This window comes from Aegilops tauschii, chromosome 1 (genome assembly GCF_002575655.3).
Source record: "Aegilops tauschii subsp. strangulata cultivar AL8/78 chromosome 1, Aet v6.0, whole genome shotgun sequence".
NCBI lineage: Eukaryota > Viridiplantae > Streptophyta > Magnoliopsida > Poales > Poaceae > Aegilops > Aegilops tauschii.
In genome coordinates, this window is record NC_053035.3 from 136,601,380 (window position 1) to 136,624,543 (window position 23,164).

Here is a 23,164-nt window from a genome sequence, read left to right on the forward strand (position 1 = left end):
GCCCCAGTTGCAAGTCAACCATGTGCTTGCAACTCGGGAATGTAGTTTTTGTAGTCGCCCTAGTTGCAAGTCCACCGTCAACTCACAACTCGGGGGGTGTTTTTTTCTTGTTTCATGGTAGTCGCAATTTTACCCTCGACCTGCAACTAGGGTTTTCTGTCGGCCCAAGTGCAAGTCCACCCCGGACTTGCAACTCGGGGATGTAGTTTTGTAGTTGCCCTAGTTGCAAGTGCACGCTCAACTCGCAACTCGGGGGGGGGGGGGGGGGGGGATGTATTTTCTATTCACTCCAGTTGCAAGTCCACAATCGACTCGCAAGTCGAGAGGATGTAGTTTGTAATCGCCCCTGTTGCAAGTCAACCATGTGCTCGCAACTCGAGATGTAGTTTTTGTAGTTGCCCTAGTTGCAAGCCACCCTCGACTCGCAACTTAGGTGGTGTTTTTTTTCTTGTTTCATGGTAGTTGCAATTTGACCCTCGACCCGCGACTAGGGTTTTTTGTCGGCCCAGTTGCAAGTCCACCCCCGACTTGCAACTCGAGGGATATAGTTTAAGTATTCGGCCCAGTTGCAAGTTAACCATGTGCTCGCAACTTGGGGATGTAGTTTAGTAGTTGCCCTAGTTGCAAGTCCACCCTCAACTCGCAACTTTGGGGGATGTAGTTTGTATTCACTCAAGTTAAAAGTCCACCCTCGACTCGCAACTCGGGGGTGTTGTTTTGTTTTCACCCTAGTTGCAAGTCCACCCCCGACTTGCAACTCGAGGCTTGTATTTTTTAGGGCCCAATTGCAAGTCAACCTTCGACTCGCAACTAGGGGGCATATATTTTGTAGGGGCCCCAATTACAAGTCAACCATCGACTCACAATTGTCCGTGTGCGGAGGGACCGGCCCAGGCACACTCATCCTCTATTGTATTTTTTTGGACAAACAAACAAGAGACTATACGTGGGATGATGTCATACTTAGATGTGACATAACAATTAAAAAAAATTGTCCGTGTTTTTGGGAAAGTGTTGGTGTTTCAGAAAATATTCAATTTTTAAAAAAATTAATTGCATTTTAAAAACTTTTTGAGATTTTTAAATTGTTCATGTTTTAAAAAATTGTTTGTGTTCTCAAAAATGTTTGCAACTACAAATATTGTTCACATTTTTATTAAATATTCTGCATCTATAAATTTGTTCAATTTTTTTAATAAATGTTCAAAAAAGTTTCAAAGTTGACAATGTAGTGAGTTCCTAAATATCCACGCTGATTAATTGTCACAAACATCCATTTGTTCTAGTGGCTAGAAGACACGCTTTAAGTAGTTGGAGCTTAGTAGTTCGATTCCTTCTTAACTGTGGCTTTTGTCTTGCAATTTTTCCTTGTCCTTTTCTAAGACGAAACAACACACGTAGGATTTTTTTTCCTGTGTGCTACAAACCAACAAGCTTCGGTGCCTGATTAAAAAAAAGAAACAAGCTTCGATGCCTAGCTGTGTATACCGGCCCAGTCTTGAGACGCACTCAGCTTGGTTAGCACCAACGGAGAAACTTGGCTGGACAACCATAAAAAGAAAAAAACGAACCAGCTGTAAAAAGTTGTCAATGAAAAAGCCACAAACAAAATGTGACATCATGTTAGATGTGAGATATTATCTCACATCTAGATGTGACATGGACAAACCCAACGTTTATATCAAAATAGGATATCTCGGTCGGAAATAAGATTACATACCTCATCCACGTAATCTCTCGATGGCCCGCCAGCCAAAAACAAAACCTGAGTGAACAAACCCCGTGCAACTGTTTCAAACGTGTTCTGAGCCATCATGAAAGAGGATTGAACGAAGCAGAGTACACACTAGCTTATACTCTTACTACAAGCAAACTAAACGAGGATCCCGTAGTGAGCGGTGAACTCAAGCAGAGGCTGCGACCCCCTCGTCACCGGCGGTGGCGGGAATGCTCCGTCCGTTGGGCGCGAAGCAGCTGTTGCGGCGGATCTCGCCCACGTTTCCTCCGGGTTGGTACTGACTCAGCTTCACCAAGGAGTCACGGAACTGGCTGTAGAACCAATATTTGTTCTCGGCGAGGCCTTTGACCGCCCAGTCGGTGCGCCCGTCGCTGATGAGCACTTGGTCGGAGGTGAACACCCCCTTTCCCTCCATCAGGTTTTTGAAGTACTGGTTGTCCAACACGATGGGGGTTTCCACGTCGAGGTCCTGCAGCCGGTTCGGGTCGCTGGAGCAGTTGGCGGCGAGCCTCCGGGCGAAGTCGGCGTCCTCGGAGAAGCGGTTGTTGAAGGAGCTGCACTGCGCCTTCCCGACGGTGTGCGCGCCAGAGAGCGCGACGAGGTCGATCGGCTCGAGGTTGCGGCTCTTGAAGGCGTTGATGAGCGTGTTGGCGTCGGCGGTGGACTGCGGGAGGTCGAAGACGGCGCTGCTATTAGCCGGCTCGAGGCTGTCAAACCGGCCGAGCGGCAGGTCGTAGAAGTAGAACATTTCGCTTTCCCCGGCCTGCATAGGTTCTTTCGCGAGTGAGGTAGGGAGAAGTTTCTGTTGTACAGTACAAACAGCATCGACCGACGTGTGCACGTACCACGAAGACGGCGTCGCGGGTGGCGAGGGCGATGATGTCGGCGCAGGAGACGGTGGCGCCGCAGGCGGCGTGTACCTTGACGCGGACGTCCTCGATGAGCTGCATCGCACGCGGCTGCAGCGTCTGGTTCGGCGGCAGGTCCCGCTCGCTGTTGGGTCCCGTCAGAAGGACGGACGCGTCGCAGCCCTGAAGTGCCGCCGGTTAGGCTGAAGCAGAAACACACAAATAACGAGCAGTTCAAAGTGGAATCAAGAGTCTCCCCCTACCTGAGGAAAGCAATCGTGGAAGAAGATACGGAGGAGGCCGGCGGCGATGGCCACCTCACCCAGGACCGCGCTCTCCACGATCGGCCACACGATGTCTTGCAGCTGTGGGCAGGAGTTGGCGTGGTAGCCGTAGGAGAGGCCGTTGGCCAGGGTCACAGGACTACTCACGTCGGCTGGCATGGAGATAAACGACCGCGTTGACAAGGCGGGGGACAGCACGGCGGCAAGGAGGCCCATGGCCAAGATCGCCCTGCTCGACGCCATGGATCTCAGCTAGCCTCGACCTGCAGTGTAAATTCGCTGCAGCTGCCGGAGTGTGGCTTCCTGGCGTCAACGAGATGCTGTCATGTATAAGACGAGCACACCTCTGCAGCTGATGCCGATCTGAGCTACAGAGCACATGCACTGGATCAAGTCGCTAGCAAGCTACAGAATGACCATGTGGTGATCCAAAAAATGTACCTCTACTGATTAATTAATGGTTGTGTGCCTGCAGTATTTCCATGACTGTGAGGGGAAGAAGTCTTGATTATTCCCGGTTTCCCTAAAGTCTACACGTGGTTTGTCGACAACCCATGTGCGTGGTAACTTTCGCCGATGGTGGTGCTGGTGGTCTAGTGCGATCCCCTCATTTCTACGATCTCAACACTAGTGGCAAGTCTTTAGGGAATCTCAAAGATTCCTAATGCGTAAGACCCTCAAAAAGGAGGTTGTAATTGCATACACTGCGACTTTCGTCGAATTCAGCAAAGATTGATCTTGGATAGAATTACATCGTTCATCTGATATTGTACACATTCTAGTTCTTTTGTAATCCAAGTGTATGCTCATCAGACATAATTTCTTTTGCTCTAATTCTGCTTCAGGTTTTGCCAAATTGTTTATAGCAGAAAGGAACGAGCAAATCCAAAGTGGCACTGTTGTATCATCCCTATAAGATAAGTAACCCAGCATTCTAAGGCCCTTCCAAGTGCTCCAACTCTGCATTTTTATTGAACCTTGAATGACAGTGAGAGAAAACTCTCACTGCCTTTATATTAAAAAAACTGAACCATGGAGATTACATACTTACATGGGTATAGCAGGTGGTTGGTTGTTGAGCTAGCCATTTTCTTGATGTGAAACTCCATTAATTACAGAAAAAAAAGGTTGTGGTGTCCATATTATCTTTTTGCAAGTTTGCCATAAATTGTTGCTGTATTTTTTATTCTATTAAGACAACACCCACAATGAGAGAAGGAGCAAGAAAAATATAATTGTACTTGTTGTTATTGCTGGTTGTCTAACATACAACCTCTCTTTTCTTTCTTATTTCTCTCTCATCCACGTAAGATTTTGCAGAGTTGGCACAAGTTATGGGACGTTGCCATGGCCTCATTGGAGTGCCCTTAGCATACTATTCTAGAACAAGAGGAGATTTACTGGTTACAACGCGGTCGAGCCAATTGGCTATTGCATGGGACCGTAACACCTCCTTCTTCCACAATGCGGCTAGTGCCAGAAAGAAAAGAAACCAGATAAAAAAGCTTTTGGATGACACAGGTGTTTGGTTGCAAGATACAGAATTAAAGGATCACATCAAGGGGTATTTTTCAAACTTATTTTCATCTGAAGTTACCCAACCGAGCCCGGAGGTTCTTTCTCTTGTGCGAAGGAAAGTGACTGATGAGATGAATACTGCTCTTCTCGCCCCCTATTCGTCCGAGGATGTTCGGAAAGCTCTCTTTGAGATTGATGATTCACTTTAAGCACTAGTATTCAGTTTCTGCACTGAATATATTCCGTTTCTACTCCGAAATGAGCATGTATTCAGTTTCTGCACTGAATATATTCAGTTTCTACTCCGAAATGAGGGGCGAACATTGGGAGAGATCTTCGGATTCAGAAGGCCTCCCTCCTCGAGGAGATCCGGGCTCTTAACCTCCGTGCAGATATCGCAGGGATCTCCGCTGAGGAATGGATGCATAGATATAATTTGGAGGATTCCCTCATGGAGATTTACTCCAAGGAGGAAGAGTTTTGGCGCCAACGCGGCTCCATTAACTGGGTGCTATTTGGGGATGCCAACACGGCTTACTTCCAGGCTATCGCCAATGGCCGTAGGCGACGTTGTTCCATCCCCCTCCTTTAGGAGGGTGGACAGTTGTTTCAAGACCCCCAGGCTATCCGCCTGCTAGTTGACGACTTTTACAAGTCACTATTTCAGGGGCGGCCGCAAAATGGTGTCGCCCTTGCCGACCACATCTGGTCGCGCGACCAACAGATTTCCCCCGAGGAAAATGCAACCCTGCTTGCCCCCTTCGATGCTGCGGAAGTTGAGACTTTTGTCAAAGCTATGAACCCGACCTCGGCCCCAGGCCCCGATGGCTTGCCGGTCCGTTTTTTCAGGCTTTCTGGCCGATGGTTAAGAATATCATTCTTGATCTTTTCAGCGAATTTTCTAGGGGAACCCTAGACGTGTCCCGACTTAACTACGGGATTATTTCCTTGATTCCCAAGGTACCGGGTGCGGCGGACATTAGACAATTCCGCCCTATCACAGTGCTCAATGTGATATTTCGGATCCTCGCGAAAGGGTACGCCACTAGGGCGGCCCTTATTGCTCCCCGGATTCATCATCCGAACCAGTCGGCCTTCACGAAAGGGAGATATATCTTGGATGGGATCCTTGCCCTCCATGAGATTATCCATGAGGTTAAGAGCAAACACCTCCGTGCGGTGTTCTTCAAGATCGATTTCCATAAAGCCTATGATACCGTTCATTGGTCCTTCCTTCGGAAAGTGTTGCTGAAGCGTGGCTTCGACCCTCACTGGGTGGCCCGGGTGATGCAGTTAGTTACGAGTGGCCGGACGGCTGTAAACATTAATGGGGAGGTTGGACCTTACTTCTTGACTGGCCAAGGGGTCCGACAGGGAGTCCCGATCTCCCCATTTCTCTTCAACCTTGTGGTTGATGCGCTCGCCTCGATTCTGGACTTGGCCAAGCGCGCGGGTCACATCAGGGGGATTTGCCCCCATTTGGTGGCCCATGGGAGTTTGACCCACCTCCAATATGCGGATGACACCATTATGATGGTGGAAGGGTCCGACGAAGATATTCAGAATCTCAAATTCCTCCTCCTCTGCTTCCAGGAAATGTCGGGCCTCAAGATAAACTTTGCCAAGAGCAAGGTAATGGTCTTGGGATATTCTCAAGGGGAGGCTCAGCGGATTGCTAACCATTTGAACTGCCGCTTGGGGTCCTTCCCGATGACCTATCTTGGCATGCCCCTCAGTGACGCACGGCTCCAGGAGAAGGACTTCCGTCCAATAATCGCCAAGCTCCAACCTAGAATGGAGCCTTGGCAAGGGAGATGGCTTTCCAAAGCCGCTCGAGTGATTCTAATGAACTCCTCCCTTATTAGCTTATTGATGTATATCATGGGATTCTATAGTCTACACGAATCCCTCCATCATGAAGTTACCAAACTACTCTCCCGATTCTTTTGGGCGGGCGAGAACAATAAACAGAAGTACCACATGGTCAAGTGGTCCGAGATCTGTAAACTGAAGGACCAGGGAGGCTTGGGGGTTATTTAATGAATATCGCCCTCCTGTCCAAATGGCTTTGGCGGATCCAGACTGAGGAGGGTGGCCTGTGGCTTCAGATTATCCGTGGGAAGTACCTTCGCGGCAACCGCTTGCGTTTGCATCTAGGTCTGGAGGTTCCCAATTCTGGCAATCGGTGATCCCTCTGTTACCGGTCCTGCGCATTGGGACCTCCATCCAGATAGGCTCCGGTGCTGCCACCCTATTTTGGCTGGACAGATGGGCGGGTTCCTGCCCCTTTGCAGATCGCTTTTTTGCGCTATTCTCTATCTGTGTAAGCCCACAGATCCCCGTGGCTGCGGCCCTAGTGAATCTAGGCGCGATTGCCTTCCGCCGCACCTTCGGGGCGGTTGAACTCGTGCAATGGGAGGAGTTACTTGAGTGTGTTGCCCTACACTCCCCCTCCCTGGAGCCGGATGCGCTTTCTTGGCACCTCGAGCCAAGCGGTAGATTTTCGACTAGATCTCTTTACCAGGCGATTGTTCCTCCTCCTAGTCCAGTGGAGCTCGCGGTGCTTTGGGAAATCAAACTCCCCCTGAAGATCCGTATATTCTTATGGCAATGGGTTAGAGGACGCCTCCCCTCAGGCACTGAGGTCCGTAAGCGTCATGGACCTGGGGATGGTCTCTGCCCCATTTGTCTGGTACCGGAAGATTGCAACCACATCTTCTTCCGGTGCCCGGCAGCTCAGTTCTTATGGAGTTGCTTCCGGGAGGTGGTTGGGGGCACATGGTGCCATGACAACCTCCCAGATTTGTTTGGGGAGGTCTTTAGGCTCCCCGGGTCTAGGCGCGCCCCCATTTGGGTCGCGCTAGGTACCCTTGCCTGGTCCCTTTGGTGTACCCGCAATAAATTAGTCATCGAACGAGTGATTCCGTCTCACGTGACTGATGTGATCTACAAAATGTGTGGCTTCTTGCAGCTCTGGAGATCGCTTAGTAAGCGGAGCGACCGAGGCGCCATCGACAACATCATGGCGGGTCTTCGTGCCTCGGCAACGTCTTTTGCTCCTCCTCCACCGCCACCACCTCCTCCTCCCGAGCCGGATTAGAGTCTCCTTTTAGCTTTATTTGGGGCTTGTCTTGCTGTGCCCCCAGCATGATTCTATAACTTATTGTACTTGACTTTGTGACTTTGGATGCTTGGTGGTATGCTTTATAATATAAAGCGGGGGGAAACCCTTTTTCTCATCAAATGAGCATGTATTCAGTTTCTGCACTGAATATTGCTCGATGTTTTTTTTCATTTTAAGCAGAGTGTAAGCATTCAGTTTTTGCACTGAATATGATCTCTCCTTCCGCCTGTAGGAACAGAGTGTAAAGGCATTTGATCATTGAAGTAGTGATCTAAGATATGTTAGATCACTAAAGTAGTGATCTAAACGTCTTATATATGTTTATAGAGGGATTAATCTGAATTTTGGCTAAATTTCCATATGCACATTTTTTGCCTAAAGTAGTAGAAGTAGAAGTTGGCGTAAGCATACGCGGTGCAGGAGCAGTTACGCTCACACTCAGGCCCTGTTTGGAACGAAGGTATGCAAAACAAAGGAATGGAAAAATGCGTAGGAATAGGATTAAGTTCGACCAGTGGTGTTCGAAACGCAGGAAGCCAGCATAGGAGATAGAATAAACTAATGGTTGTATTAAAAAATTAAGGGGAACCGGCCGTGCATGTCTCTTGATGAATCATTGCCACACGTGAACACAGACCACATGCACCACTACCTTTTTGCTTTGTGTCCTTGCGTGGTTCTCCTAAACCAGGTGCACCCCGCTTTTACAGTCAAGCACATCAAAACCTGCAGTCACGGAGCTGCACCTGTTTGCCTCGGGCCTACGCGAAAAATGAGCTCCGAGCGCATGTTCTACTTCCCGTAAAAAATGGAGGATGGGAAACATTACCGGAGGAATCGGTGTGGCTATTCCTGTGTACCGAACGCCTCTGAAGGAAAGATATCCATCGGAAAGAAAACCTCTACGAATCCTGTAAAATTCCTTTGTCCCGAACACAGCCTCAGCAGTGCACTCCTCGAAGCTTCTGGTCCTCACATACACAAACTTGTCAGGCACCTTCATCCCAGGCAAGGCCGAGAAATGGTAGCCATGACATGTCAGCGCCTCCTTTCTCACGCATCCTCTGGAGAAGTTGGCGCTGAAGCCGTCCGCCGGCTTGAACCCATCAAGGCACTTGCACTCCCTGGTGGGCATGCTGCAGTAGCCAAACGGACCACACGAGCCGTATTGGCGGCAGCCATCATCTGGGCGCTTGAACAGAACCACCCATGACTGGCCACTCCAGATACTGAGTATCAAATCGCCTGTGTAGTCCAGCTTCCAGTGCGATCTCCGGGAGGAGCTGTTGCCCGTGTTATACGTCGAGTAGATGGTTTCCCCGTCATCGACGTTCTGGGACCACATGTATCCATTCTTGTCCGAGGCTTCTGCACCGTTCCACAGTCCGCTGCGCCAGTATTTGCTTGTCCCGCGCCAGGTGAGGATCTGGAGGCCCGTACTAGGGTCACGGCTGAGGAGGAATTTCCCGGTGGACGGGTCTTGAGGACTCTTGTTATGTGGTTGTTAGAAGGAGGGCGCGAGAGGGCCGGCCGGAGGCCTTTTTGCCCATGGCCGGGCAAGAGGGAACGGATTTCCTTCTTAATTCTTGCTTGATTAGATTAATACATCTCCTCCCCTTATAGAGAGGTTTACTTGACTCCTCAGCAAGGCTTACTTGACCCCTAAGCAAGCGACTCTTATCTCTAATTAACCCTAAGACTAACGGGCTATACCGCTAGCCCAGGCCCATTAGGCCCATTACGTACTCTAACACTACACCCCACCTGGACATGCAGCTTATCCTCGAACTACAACCTAATCAACCGTTAGTCTAGGCCATTAGGCCCATTACGTACTCTAACACTCATGAACTTGCCAGATTAGCTAGATTTTCTGAGACAAGGGGTTGGATTGAGGAGCCTTTGGTCGAAATTGTACAACCTCTAATAGACGATGTAACCCTTATTTCTAATTAATAAAGGTGGTTATTTTTCAAGAAAAAACAGCTTAGGCACGTTAATTAATTTATTGTTGGCATAGTCGCTTTGAGCCTAATTAAATGAAGTACCCTTTAGATACAACACTACCCTAAGACATAAAACATTAGGGTCTACTATCTATCTTTCAGTTGACTGAGAAATAAGAAAAACTCTATTTGTCAATCAACATAGTTACACATAATTATTAAAAAAGTTACACATCAGTTTTGAATGTTACTATTAACTTTCCAAAGTTGAAAACAAATTTTTTCTTAGTTATTTGTAACTTTTTTAACTTGTGCATGGTTTTTGTTTTTGCTAACGTTACTAGTAACTCAAAAATCAGAAAACAGAAAACAAAAATGTTATACCAAAAATAGAAAATTCCATGAATTTTGATGCGGATGCGGAGGCTATTCCTAAAAATAATGCACTTTCCTTATTTCTTACATGCCTAAGAAATAGTAAAACAGAAAATATTATGCGTTGATGAGGTGATTTCAAAACATGTACCATGCACTAACAAATCATGATAGGAAACTATGCAAATGGAGAGGCCCAAAGGATTCAGCTTACAATTGTAAGTGTCTCAAACCATTGATTGGATGTCTCAATCATACAACCAGGAATATGAGTAAATATAAAACAAAGGGGGGGGGGGGGGGGGGGGGGGGCGGGCAAAACATGGTTATAGGTGCTCCACTTTGCATTGGGCCTTAAGAGTGTCCAGCTAGCCATTTTCTTGATGTGGAACTCCAATTAATTACGAAAAAAAGGTTGTGGTGTCCACCACATTATCTTTATGCAAGTTTGTCAATAAATTGTTGTCGTATTTTTTTTATTCTATTCAGACCACACCTACAATGAGAGGAGCAAGGAAAATGTAAATATTTGTTATATTGTTGGTTGTCTAACATACAACCTCTCTTTTCTTTCTTTGGCGAAAAAACCTCTCTTTTCTTTCTTATTTCTCTCTCATCCACGTAAGATTTTACAGAGTTGGCACAAGTTATGGGACATTGCCATGGCCTCATTGGAGTGCCCTTAGCATACTATCCTTACACAACAGCTTAGGCACGTTAATTAATTTATTGTTGGCATACTCGCTTTGAGCCTAAATTTATTAAATGAAGTACCCTTTAGATACAACACTACCCTAAGACATAAAACATTAGGGTCTACTATCTATCTTTCAGTTAACCGAGAAATAAGAAAAACTATTTATTTGTCAGTCAATATAGTTACATATAATTATTAAAAAAGTTACACATAAGTTTTGAATGTTACTGTTAACTTTCCAAAGTTGAAAACACATTTTTTTCTAACAGTTATTTGTAACTTTTTAAACTTGCACACGGTTTTTGATTTTGTTAAAGTTACTTATAGTAACTCAAAAATCAGAAAACAGAAAACAAAAATGTTATACCAAAAATAGAAAATTCCATGAATTTTGATGCGGATGCCGAGGCTATTCTAGAAATAGTGCACTTTCCTTATTTCTTAGATGCCTAAGAAATAGCAAAACAGAAAATATTATGCGTTGATGAGGTCATTTCAAAACATGTACCATGCACTAACAAATCATGATAGGAAACTACGGAAATGGAGAAGCCCAAAGGATTCAGCTTACAATTGTTAGTGTCTCAAACCATTGATTGGATGTCTCAATCACACAACCGGGAATACGAGTAACTATAAAACAATGGGGGTGCGGGGGGGGGGGGGGGGGGGGCAAAACATGGGTATATGTGCTCCACTTTGAATTGTGCCTTAGAATGTCCAGCTAGCCATTTTCTTGATGTGGACCCGTGTTGTCAGGACCAGAACCAAGGTACTACTGAAGAGAAGACAGAAGCAGAAGTTTCAGCTATCCAACGGCTCAGGTGCAAGAAGATCGACGGCTCGGATGAATCCTCGCGTCTCCTACCAGACTAAACGCAACCACTGTTTTGTAACCGTTACAACAGTAACAGCCGCTGAGCTGGCTCTCCGTCCTTATAACCTGTAGCTCGAGAAGCCTCGGATAAGTCGATATTTTCCCCAATTCATAGCTTAGCTTAGAACCCTAGACTCTGTACTGCTAAGTCGGGGTATCTTACCTCCGATCTACCTCGAACTTGTACCAAATATTCATGATTTTGTCTCTGTGAGTGAAGAAAGAGTAGATCGATCAATTTCCCTTATTTTGGTTCTTACAAAGGTATCCAGAGCAACAGGTTTGTCCTCGGCGAAGGAGGACGGCGGCGATTCGAGCAGCGGAGAGCAGGAGGTTGGGATCTCTCGTAAAATCCCTCCCGTCCCTCCCTGTTCGCGGCGGCGGTGTGTTCCGGTGGCGGCGACGCAGCGGTGGTGAAATTCGGGCGCAGATCCTTGAGTCCGAGACGGTTGCTAGGAGAAATTCTCCTGGTGGTAAAATTCCGGTCTCTGCAGGGATCCGTGCGTCAAGGAGTCGCAGGAGGTGATTCGAATCGGCAGGCGTCGGTAACAGGTCAAAACCATGGCAGACACAAGAGCGAAGGTGCAGATCACCGTTGACAGAGTGGAGAAAGAAGTGGCCGATCTGCGGGCTGACATAGCAGGACTCCAAGATCTTCGACAGGAAGTAAACCAGTTGCGGGCAGAGATGGTGACAATGCCTAAAGTGGAGGCCAAGCTGTCTGATATGAATTCAGAGATTCAGCAAACACTACAGCAAATTCTTCAGAAACTGTCTTTGGGAATACAGAAAACAGAGGTAGTGTACCAACTGTTCCACCACCAGTGTGTACAGGGACAGCGAGGGCCAGTATATCTCCTGTCATCCCTATATCAGATACAGCAAGTGAGGATCAACAGCCAGTGAACAGAAACTTGCATCACGAATTCAACAGCAAAGCAAGTGTTCCAATGAGCAAACTATCAGAAGTAGCAGCTGGTATACCTCACACAAAACTGTTCACAGAGAGCACAAGAGTACACACAGAGAAACAACAGGAAGTACAGGGACAGCAACAATTCAGGTTAAACTCCAGAAAGTACAAGCGTAGCAGTTCAGGCACATACCTTGGGATATTCTGGTAATAGTGGATATTTTGCTCCCATAAATGCCCCACTGTACAACCCAATTCCAACATACAATCCTATCACAGGACAGTACATCAACATGTCAACTTCTGGGTGCTCTCAACCACCAGTATACCAAGCAGTGGGCAACTTATATGATGCTCAGAGAAATCAGCATGCCACTCAGCTGGGAGGACCTTCTTATTTTGCTGAAGCTGTGTTAAAAGGACCTAGGTTGGAAACACCACTGTTTAGTGGGGAAGATCCAATTGGATGGTTAATTGCTTGTGAAAAGTTCTACGACATGTCTGGCACTCCCTATGATCAGTGGGTCAATTTGGCTACAGGTCATTTGCAAGGGAGAGCATCCAACTGGTTAAAGAACATTTGTGTTCCATGGCAGATGATCACATGGCAACAATTTTGCCAGATGATAGCTGACAGGTTCTCTGAAGCAAGTGTGCATGAAGCAGTGGAACTCCTCAAGAATATACAACAACACACAACAGTTGCTCAGTATATAGATGAATTTGAGCACTGTGTGGCACTGGTTAAGAGAGATCACCCTTGTTTGCAGGAATTTTTTTTACTCAGCTGTTTTATTGGAGGATTAAAAGCTGACATCAAACACGAGGTTTGTGGACAAAAACCAACAGGCATTATTGAAGCTTATTGGTATGCCAAAGTGTATGAGAAAGCTGCAGCAGCAAGAAAAGTGTCTTCTTATTCAGGATATAAATCAAGATCATATTCAAACAATGCCAGACAGCCAAACCCTCCACTACAAGTGCAAGTTCCTAATCAGGAAAAGTACTCAGTACCTTTTCCTAAAGATGCAAGAGCATGTTGGTACTGTAGAGAACCTTGGTCAAGACAGCATAAATGCAAAATTGGGAAAACTCTGCACATACTACAAGAAGTAGATTATGAAGCTGATAGTGATGACACTGAAGAGGTACAGGTTACTGAACAAGCTTATCATACAGCCCCAAACACACCAGATAAAGAGAAAAATCCTGAGAGCAGCATACCAAAAGCTTCACAAGCTATGCATATCTCTGGAAATGCTGCAGAGGGGACTACAGGACCAAATACTTTTTCTCTCATTGTGGAAATTGCTGGAAAGAAAGCTACAGCATTGTTTGACAGTGGCTCTTCAGATACCTTTATGAGCAAAGAGTTTGCAATTAAAGGCAATTGTTACCAGCAACCAATGCAACCAAGGAAAGTGACTGTAGCAGGAGGAGGGCAACTGTTGTCACTATCCAAAGTGCCAGAGTTAAGTTTTAAAATTCAGGGCCACACCTTCAGCAGTAGTTTCAAAGTGTTAGACCTTGCTTCTTATGACATTATCATAGGAGCAGATTGGATATATCAATATAGTCCAATCTGTTTGAACTTGGTGGAAAGGATTTTAATTGTAACCAAACAAGGACAGCCAGTGACCTTGTTTGACTATACAATTCCCAAGAAGAAGTGTATTGTATCAGCAGCAAAAATGGAGAAGTTATTACAAAAGGGAGTAATGGGATATATCCTACAAGTACAGGAGATTGAGACAGAACAAAACAAAAATCCTGAACCTCCTCCCAGAGCACTACAACCTTTGTTACATACTTTTGCAGATGTGTTTGAAGAATCACAAAAACTGCCCCCAAAAAGGGATTGTGATCACAGAATCATTCTGCAAGAAGGAGCAAAACCTCCAAACCTAAGACCCTACAGAGTTCCACATTACCAGAAAGCTGCTATGGAGGAGATTATAAAGCAGCTCATTAAAAAAGGAGAAATCCAAGAAAGTTTCAGTCCTTTTTCCTCTCCAGCTATCATGGTCAGAAAGAAAGATGGGGGTTGGAGATTATGTGTGGATTACAGAGAACTAAATGCTGTGACTGTTAAGAACAAGTTTCCAATGCCAATAATTGAAGATTTGTTGGATGAAATGCATGGAGCAAGAATATTCTCCAAACTAGATCTGAGATCAGGGTACCATCAAATTCGAATGGCTCCTGAAGATATCCACAAAACAGCGTTTAGAACTCACATGGGCCACTATGAGTATACAGTAGTTCCTTTTGGGTTATCATGTGGCCCAGGCACATTTCAGGGACTCATGAACAAAGTAGCTGAGGAAGTTAATGAAACAGAAAAACCCAAGTTTCTATTGGTCTTCTTTGATGATATGTTGATTTTCAGTAAATCAATGGAAGACCACATCAGACATGTCGAAAAGACTCTTACAGCACTAAGAAAACATCAGTTATATGCCAAGCTGTCAAAATGTACTTTTGCTACTGATCAAGTAGCATATCTAGGACACATCATTTCAGCTGAAGGAGTAGCAACAGACCCTGGAAAAATCCAAGCAGTTTTGGACTGGGAGGAACCTGAAAATGTGTCCCAACTAAGAGGATTTTTGGGCTTAACTGGGTATCACAGAAGGTTTGTAAAGAACTATGGGCAAATCTGCAGACCACTACATGATATGCTGAAGAAAGATGCATTTCAGTGGGGTACTACACAAAAGCAAGCCTTTCAGCTGTTGAAACAGACAATGACAAGCTGCCCAGTTTTAGCAATGCCAGATTTTTCTCTGCCCTTCACCATTGAAGCTGATGCATGTGCAACAGGGCTTGGAGCAGTACTCATGCAGAAAGGAAGGCCACTTGCTTTTCTCAGCAGAAGTTTAGGACCCAAATCTGCTGCTCAATCTATTTATGAAAAAGAAGCTATGGCTATATTGGAAGCTCTCAAAAAGTGGAGGCATTATATCTGGGGAAATTCCTTAATAATTAAGACAGACCAACACTCTCTTAAGTACATGACAACTCAAAGGTTGACAGAAGGAGTCCAACACAAGCTGCTACTAAAACTGTTGGAATATGATTATACCATAGAATACAAGAAAGGGAAAGAGAATGTAGTAGCTGATGCTTTGTCCAGGAAAGGATTTCCTAGCAGCTCTTGTTGCTCCAGCATGACTGTGCTAGTCCCAACATGGACTGAAGATGTTAAAAAGAGCTACCAACAAGATCAGGACAGTGCAAACTTGTTAAAGAAGGTAGCTGCTGATACAGGACCAACTCCCAAGTTTGCTGTTCAAAATGATCTCATTAAATACAACAACAGAATCTATGTAGGAGCTAGCAACAATTTCAGGCACCAATTGTTACAAACATTCCATACTTCTGCTCTAGGAGGCCACTCTGGAATTAAGGCTACATACTACAGACTTAAAAGAGTGTTCTACTGGCCAAACATGAGAAAGGACATAGAACAGTTTGTGTCACAATGCCCTGTGTGTCAACTGAACAAAGTGGAACATATACATCCACCTGGCCTATTACAACCACTACCTGTACCAGACATGGCTTGGGCTCATATCACCATGGATTTCATCACTGCCTTACCCAAATCACAAGGGAAAGAGGTCATACTGGTGGTGGTCGATCGTTTCACCAAGTATTCTCATTTCATTCCTCTAGCTCATCCATTTACAGTACAGATTGTATTTGAAGCACTCATGGATAATGTGGTGAAGCTACATGGTCTTCCTATCTGTATCATCTCTGACAGGGACACCATCTTTACAAGCAAATTATATCAGGAATTATTTGCAGCTTTTGGAGTGAAGATCAGGTTCAGCACAGCCTCTCACCCACAAACAGATGGGCAAACGGAGCGAGTGAATCAGTGCTTAGAAGCTTACCTCCGAGGCATGGTTTTCCAAGAACCTAAGAAGTGGATCAAGTGGCTACCTCTAGCTGAGCTCTGGTACAACACAAGCTACCATTCTTCACTAAAATGCACTCCTTTTCAAGCACTCTATGGGTACAAACCTCCACAGATTGGTGAGTTTGCAGTGGATGCATCTCTCTCTCCTGAAGCAGCACTCACTATATCTGAAAGAGAGCACATGATCCAGCGGCTGAAAGCAAACCTGGAACATGCTCAAAGCAGAATTAAACATTTTGCTAACCAAAATAGAACTGAAAGAGCCTTCCAGGTGGGAGACAATGTGTATCTGAAAATCCAACCTTACAGACAAAATACTTTTGGGCTGAGGGGATCGTTGAAGCTCAGATCAAAGTTCTATGGGCCATACAAGATCATAGAGAAGATTGGAGAGGTATCTTATAAACTTCTGTTGCCTGAAGGATCTAACATACATCCAGTATTCCACATCAGTCAACTAAAGAAGCATATTGGCCATCAAGCAGTTCCTCTCCCACATGTACCACTGGTCACTCCGGAGGGCTACATTAAAACAATCCCAGTGGCAGTTCTAGACAGGCGTGTTATACAGAGGAACAAGAACCCGGTAGGGCAGTGCCTAGTGCAATGGGAAAGTTTGGCTCCGGATGATGCAACATGGGAAGACGCAGCTTTTCTCAACAAAACGTTCCCAGGACACAAGCTGTTTCGCCTTGAGGACAAGGCGCTCGTCATGGCGGCGGCATTGTCAGGACCAGAACCAAGGTACTACTGAAGAGAAGACAGAAGCAGAAGTTTCAGCTATCCAACGGCTCAGGTGCAAGAAGATCGACGGCTCGGATGAATCCTCGCGTCTCCTACCAGACTAAACGCAACCACTGTTTTGTAACTGTTACAACAGTAACAGCCGCTGAGCTGGCTCTCCGTCCTTATAACCTGTAGCTCGAGAAGCCTCGGGATAAGTCGATATTTTCCCCAATTCATAGCTTAGCTTAGAACCCTAGACTCTGTACTGCTAAGTCGGGGTATCTTACCTCCGATCTACCTCGAACTTGTACCAAATATTCATGATTTTGTCTCTGTGAGTGAAGAAAGAGTAGATCGATCAATTTCCCTTATTTTGGTTCTTACACGTGTTCTGATGTATGCACTTGGACATTGATTTGTGCCTTAGGGTTAAATCTTGTGATTTATTCTACTTGCACATTTCCACAACCACTTAAAGATGCAGTGGCTAACATAATTCCCCATGATGTGTTTGTACACCTGTCTGGATGAGTATTGAGTCTTGTGCCATTTGTAGAACCACAAATCCTTCTCATCAGTGAGATTGATCTGAGTGAGGGCCTGTTGCAGAGTGATGAATTGGGAATGAGCATGGATTGACAAAGGTCTGTGGAACTTATCTGCAAGCTCCTGGCCATTGGCCATATCAGCCACTGAGTTGTTATTGCTAATAGCAAAAGGGTGAAGCTCAGGGTATTGGATTGCTAGTGGCTGATCTTTCCAACTATCTTCCCAGAAAAGTATTGTCTTCCTCGGGTCATTGGCTATCGATATCATCGCCACAGATTTGGGGGTGGTGTGCTACTACGACTCCCTGAGGCGCCAAAAACGAGATGATAAACCGCCATCGACGCAGCATGGGATGTTGCGACAAAGGCCCGAGGATGCACGCAGTTCTTCAAAGGCAAGATGCATCATTACTTCAACTTCCCGTGTAGGCAACAGCCGGAGGGTAGCGACCTGTGCGCCTTCTTTGTCTTGGCCGCCATGGATGATTGGGTTCGCCTATCAAACCCTGCATGGACTACCAGAACAGACTTCGAGAAGCATTGCATGCATGTTTGCAATGATGAACATTATGATTTCAGGAAGGACTTCCATCGCATCCAAAACATGCTCTGCCGTCTAATCAATACTCAGGTGATCAGGGATATAGGCGAATTCCATAGCGGATGGGATGATTTTGCAACGGCGCCGATGGAGAAGAAGGCGAACTAGCGCTACTTGTAATTGACTTCATTTCAATATAAATGGATCGATGTAATTACACCGTTGATGGTTTCATATGAATGAATGAATTGAATGTCAACATTTTCATTTATTGCTGTTCAAAAAATAATTTTGATATTTTATCATTTTTTATGATTTTAGTATTTCTTTTTTACTGCAAAACTAATGTATGTGACGGGCAGAAAATATGGGCCCGTCACATGTGGGTTACTACTCCCTCCGTTCCCAAATATTTGTCTTTCTAGGGATTTTAACAAGTGACTACATACGAAGCAAAATGAGTGAATCTACTCTAAAATATATCTATATACATCCGTATGTTGTGGCCATTTGAAATGTCTAGAAAGACAAATATTTGGGAACGGAGGGAGTAGATATGTGACGGGCGGTCCAAACGTACCCATGACGGGGCCGCAGTGACGGGCCTAGGGCCCATCACATATGTACCATTTGGGACCGTCACCTATGACCTTTTCTGTGGTAGCGTCTCGTTGTTGTGCTCCGTTACCCTATCCAAGCCACCGCCCTCTTGCTCTACCTCGTCACGGCTGGCCTCAGCGTGCTGCTGCCTCCCGCTGGGAAGAAGGGATAGGGCAAGTTGCTGGCGTGCGCCTGGACGGATTTCCTCGGCCGGATAAGAGCTTGGGAGGTGGAGGCACCGTGCCACAGTGAAGCCAGTAGCCTTGCAGTCAAGGATGATGCGCCGCCGCTGTCCCGGAGCCGGTGTTGATGGCGCCGCACCGGAGCGACCAGGGGGGGGGGAGGCGGGGGCGAGGGCCGGGGGGGTGTGGGGGGGCTGTTGTGGCCTACGTGTCAATGGCCATGCGCGAGTGAGGCTCGAGCGGCTGCTCGACGGACGGCATCTCTCAATTCCTCTTCCCCACTCCCTCTCACGCGCAAATCTGCCTCCGGCAGCTGCCATTGCTGCTTGTCAGCCGGCATCGCTCATGGTGCTCGCGTATGGACATGGTTTGGTGGCGCGAAATGGGCAGAGAAGGCAGAAGCCTGGCGAGGAGCGGTCGAACGGAAGGGAAGAAGGTATTGGGAGGCGAGCGGTTGGTCGGAAATTTCTCACCGCACATTGGGAGATATAGAGTGCACACAAAATTTTGGTTTTGAAACTTCATATTTGAAGTTTCAAAAAGGTGTTTTAAAGTGCACCCAATTTTTTTACTATTGAGGATGATATTGGTTTTCTGCTAAAGTGGATTTTTTTTACCTGTTTATGTGCTTATTAGTGTCTGCTATAGTTGCCCTCGTTAGGGGTGACATAAAAAGGAACCATTTGAACACAACAAGAGAGGAGATGCTAAGTGCATCCTTTCTCATCTTATAAGCATGCCTTGCAAATATAATTTCTGGGAAAACATAGGCATCTCGTACAAAATTCATATTCCGATGAATCAGTACACCTATTCTCTTCTCTCGAACTTTTTTTCCCGGGGACTCTTCTCTCGAACTCGTGCTCAAAGAGGGCCCTTGGGAGGAAGGAGGGGATGCGGACAATGTGTGGATGAAGATGGCGACTTGCATTCGTAAGGTGGCCTCGGAGGAGTTTGGAGTGTCCAGGGGAAGGAGAAGCGAAGATGGGGGATACCTGGTGGTGGAATGATGATGTGCAGAAGGCGATTAAAGAGAAGAAAGATTGCTTCAGACGCCTATACCTGGATAGGGTGCAGACTACATAGAGAAGTACAAGATGGCGAAGAAGGCCGCAAAGTGAGCTGTCAGTGAAGCAAGGGGTCGGGCATATGAGGACCTCTACCAACGGTTAGGCACGAAGGAAGGCGAAAGGGACATTTATAAGATGGCCACGATCCAGAGAGGAAGACGAGGGATATTGGCCAAGTCAAATGCATCAAGGACGGAGCAGACCAACTCTTGGTGAAGGACGAGGAGATTAAGCATAGATGGCGGGAGTACTTCGACAAGTTGTTCAATGGGGAGAATGAGAGTTCTACCATTGAACTGGACGACTCCTTTGATGAGACCAGGATGCGTTTTGTGCGGCGAATCCAGGGGTATGAGGTCAAGGAAGCTTTAAAAATGATGAAAGGAGGCAAGGCGATGGGCCCTGATTGTATCCCCATTGAGGTGTGGAAAAGCCTTGGGGACATAGCGATAGTATGGCTAACCAAGCTTTTCAACCTCATTTTTCGGGCAAACAAGATGCCAGAAGAATGGAGACGGAGTATATTAGTACCAATCTTCAAGAACAAGGGGGATATTTAGAGTTGTACTAATTACCGTGGAATTAAGCTGATGAGCCATACAATGAAGCTATGGGAGAGAGTCATTGAGCACCGCTTAAGAAGAATGACAAGCGTGACCAAAAATCAGTTTGGTTTCATGCCTGGGAGGTCAACCATGGAAGCCATTTTCTTGGTACGACAACTTATGGGGAGATACAGGGAGCAAAAGAAGGACTTGCATATGGTGTTCATTGACTTGGAGAAGGCCTATGATAAGATACCGCAGAATGTCATGTGGTGGGCCTTGGAGAAACAGAAAGTCCCAGCAAAGTACATTACCCTCATCAAGGACATGTACGATAATGTTGTGACAAGTGTTCGAACAAGTGATGTCGACAGTAATGACTTCCTGATTAAGATAGGACTGCATCAGGGTCAGCTTTGAGCCCTTATCTTTTTGCCTTAGTGGTGGATGAGGTCACAAGGGATATACAAGGAGATATCCCATGGTGTATGCTCTTTGCGGATGATGTGGTGCTAGTTGACGATAGTCGGACGGGGGTAAATAGGAAGTTAGAGTTATGGAGACAAACCTTGGAATCGAAAGGGTTTAGGCTTAGTAGAAGTAAAACCGAGTACATGATGTGCGGTTTCAATACTACTAGGTGTGAGGAGGAGGAGGTTAGCCTTGATGGGCAGGTGGTACCTCAGAAGGACACCTTTCGATATTTGGGGTCAATGCTGCAGGAGGATGGGGGTATTGATGAAGATGTGAACCATCGAATCAAAGCCGGATGGATGAAGTGGCGCCAAGCTTCGGGCATTCTCTGTGACAAGAGAGTGCCACAAAAGCTAAAAGGCAAGTTCTACAGGACGGCGGTTCGACCTGCAATATTGTATGGCGCTGAGTGTTGGCCGACTAAAAGGCGACATGTTCAACATCAGGTATGGCGGAGATGCGTATGTTGAGATGGATGTGTGGCCACACGAGGAAGGATCAAGTCCGGAATGATGATATACGAGATAGAGTTGGGGTAGCACCAATTGAAGAGAAGCTTGTCCAACATCGTCTGAGATGGTTTGGGCATATTCAGCGCAGGCCTCCAGAAGCTCCAGTGCATAGCGGACGGCTAAAGCGTGCGGAGAATGTCAAGAGAGGGCGGGGTAGACCGAATTTGACATGGGAGGAGTCCGTTAAGAGAGACCTGAAGGATTGGAGTATCACCAAAGAACTAGCTATGGACAGGGGTGCGTGGAAGCTTGCTATCCATGTGCCAGAGCCATGAGTTGGTCGCGAGATCTTATGGGTTCCACCTCTAGCCTACCCAACTTGTTTCGGACTAACTTATAACTCCAAACTGTTTTTGTATTTCATTAGCATCTTGATTTGCTAGACAACATTGTCGATATTATAGCAACAAATGTAACTGGAATCTCATTTCCTATTTGTATTATTTTCCATCTCTTTCTTCATAAACCAACCTCAACCTCATATAGAAGTTTTATTTTAGAAATACCAAATTGGCTATGGCTGTTGCTTGCCAGATTGCATACAAGCCTCCCAAAAGGGGAATTTCCAAAAATATTTATTTTGTATGACACATGTTGGAACCACACGTTTGTGTTTTTATGAACCGAACATTGAATACAAAAAAACAGACAATCTAGAATGAACCGAACATTTCACTGCAGTGAACAGAACATTTTTCAACATGTGATTGCAACACACCAAATATTTGACTATGTTAAATAAAAAAAATTGTGACCGCAGAACAAAAAGATGGCCAAATTCAGCAACAGAAATTCGTGACTATAGTGAACCAAAATTTCTGATTACGGAACAAAAGATATATCCATACTTCACCTTTTTATGAAAAAAAATCATATGCATCAAAGTAATGCTAAAGAACAGAAAAAATACCGGAAAATATTGATGACATTTTTCTTTTGAGGTAGAGATTTTGATGACATAGTAAAATCATTACATAGTGTAATGCTGACATCATTAAGGACTTGCTGTCATATCGCACTCCTGGAGTGTATGACATCCCGGCATAGGAGCATATTGTCAAACATCTTGCGAGCACACAGGATATCAATGCTAAACAGTGGACCTTCCATCTAATCGACTCACTGTCGGAGGAAGAGTTTGTGAAAATAGTAGTCATGATGTGGGATTGGTTCAGCGATCCACGAAAGAGGCATATCAAAGTCCAATGTCAACTTACGGATTGGTTCAGCGATTTCTATAAGAACAATCAACTACATCACAGAAGAGGGGCAACGAATTGGTACCTGCTGCTCGTGCGAGTCGGACGAAGTGGATCCCGCCCCCTATGGCTGTGTGAAGGTCAATGCCGATGCTGCTCCTGCGAAGAAGCAGGCTCGAGGGGCGGTAGCGGCGGACGTCAGCTTCTTGGGAGCGTCCCGCGTAATCGACGCTGGCTTCACCGATAACGATGGAGGCAATTGCTTGCCGGAAGGCACTAGCTCTTGCCGAAGATTTGGGGGAAAGAAGGCTTCGGGTGGCTGCTGATTGCTGGAGGTGACGATAAGCTCGTACTTTGGCTAGAAGTGGTACGTGGAGCCCCATGACGTCGACTGTCTAGCCATTTTTTCACTCGACCCAGCGGGCTGCGCCGGGTCACCGTCATTGGGCGGCGTCAGGCGCGCCCGTGAGCGAGCCCCAGCTGGCGCGAGTCACCTAGTCGTGTTCCATGGGTGAACCG

General features: G+C 46.1%; 1 protein-coding gene across 3 annotated transcripts; it reads right to left on the reverse strand.

Annotated features, from left to right (window-relative positions):
- Positions 1-1,662: 1,662 nt before the first annotated feature.
- On the reverse strand, positions 1,663-23,010 carry LOC109751238 (peroxidase 42). Of its 3 annotated transcripts, none has more exons than XM_020310129.4 (4): positions 22,731-23,010; positions 2,850-3,233; positions 2,584-2,769; positions 1,663-2,501 (listed from the first exon to the last, which is right to left on the reverse strand). In XM_020310129.4, exons 2-4 carry the CDS (start codon positions 3,111-3,113, stop codon positions 1,905-1,907), a joined length of 1,047 nt encoding a protein of 348 aa, XP_020165718.1. In that variant the 5' UTR covers positions 3,114-3,233; positions 22,731-23,010; the 3' UTR covers positions 1,663-1,904. The 3 variants fall into 3 exon arrangements, with proteins under 3 accessions (XP_020165718.1, XP_020165720.1, XP_020165717.1); XM_020310131.4 differs by having other exon boundaries at positions 2,850-3,173; positions 22,731-23,005; XM_020310128.4 differs by having other exon boundaries at positions 2,850-3,238; positions 22,731-22,995.
- Between the last annotated feature and the right edge of the window lie 154 nt (positions 23,011-23,164).

What these genes read in the sequence shown, in the direction of transcription:
- LOC109751238 (XM_020310129.4), bottom strand. Translation starts at nt 3,113, where the DNA reads ATGGCGTCGAGCAGGGCGATCTTGGCCATGGGCCTCCTTGCCGCCGTG. An exon ending in TCCACGATTGCTTTCCTCAG is followed by an intron (nt 2,770 to 2,849) that starts GTAGGGGGAGAC and finishes GCGGCACTTCAG; the next exon opens with GGCTGCGACGCGTCCGTCCT. An exon ending in CCCGCGACGCCGTCTTCGTG is followed by an intron (nt 2,502 to 2,583) that starts GTACGTGCACAC and finishes GAACCTATGCAG; the next exon opens with GCCGGGGAAAGCGAAATGTT.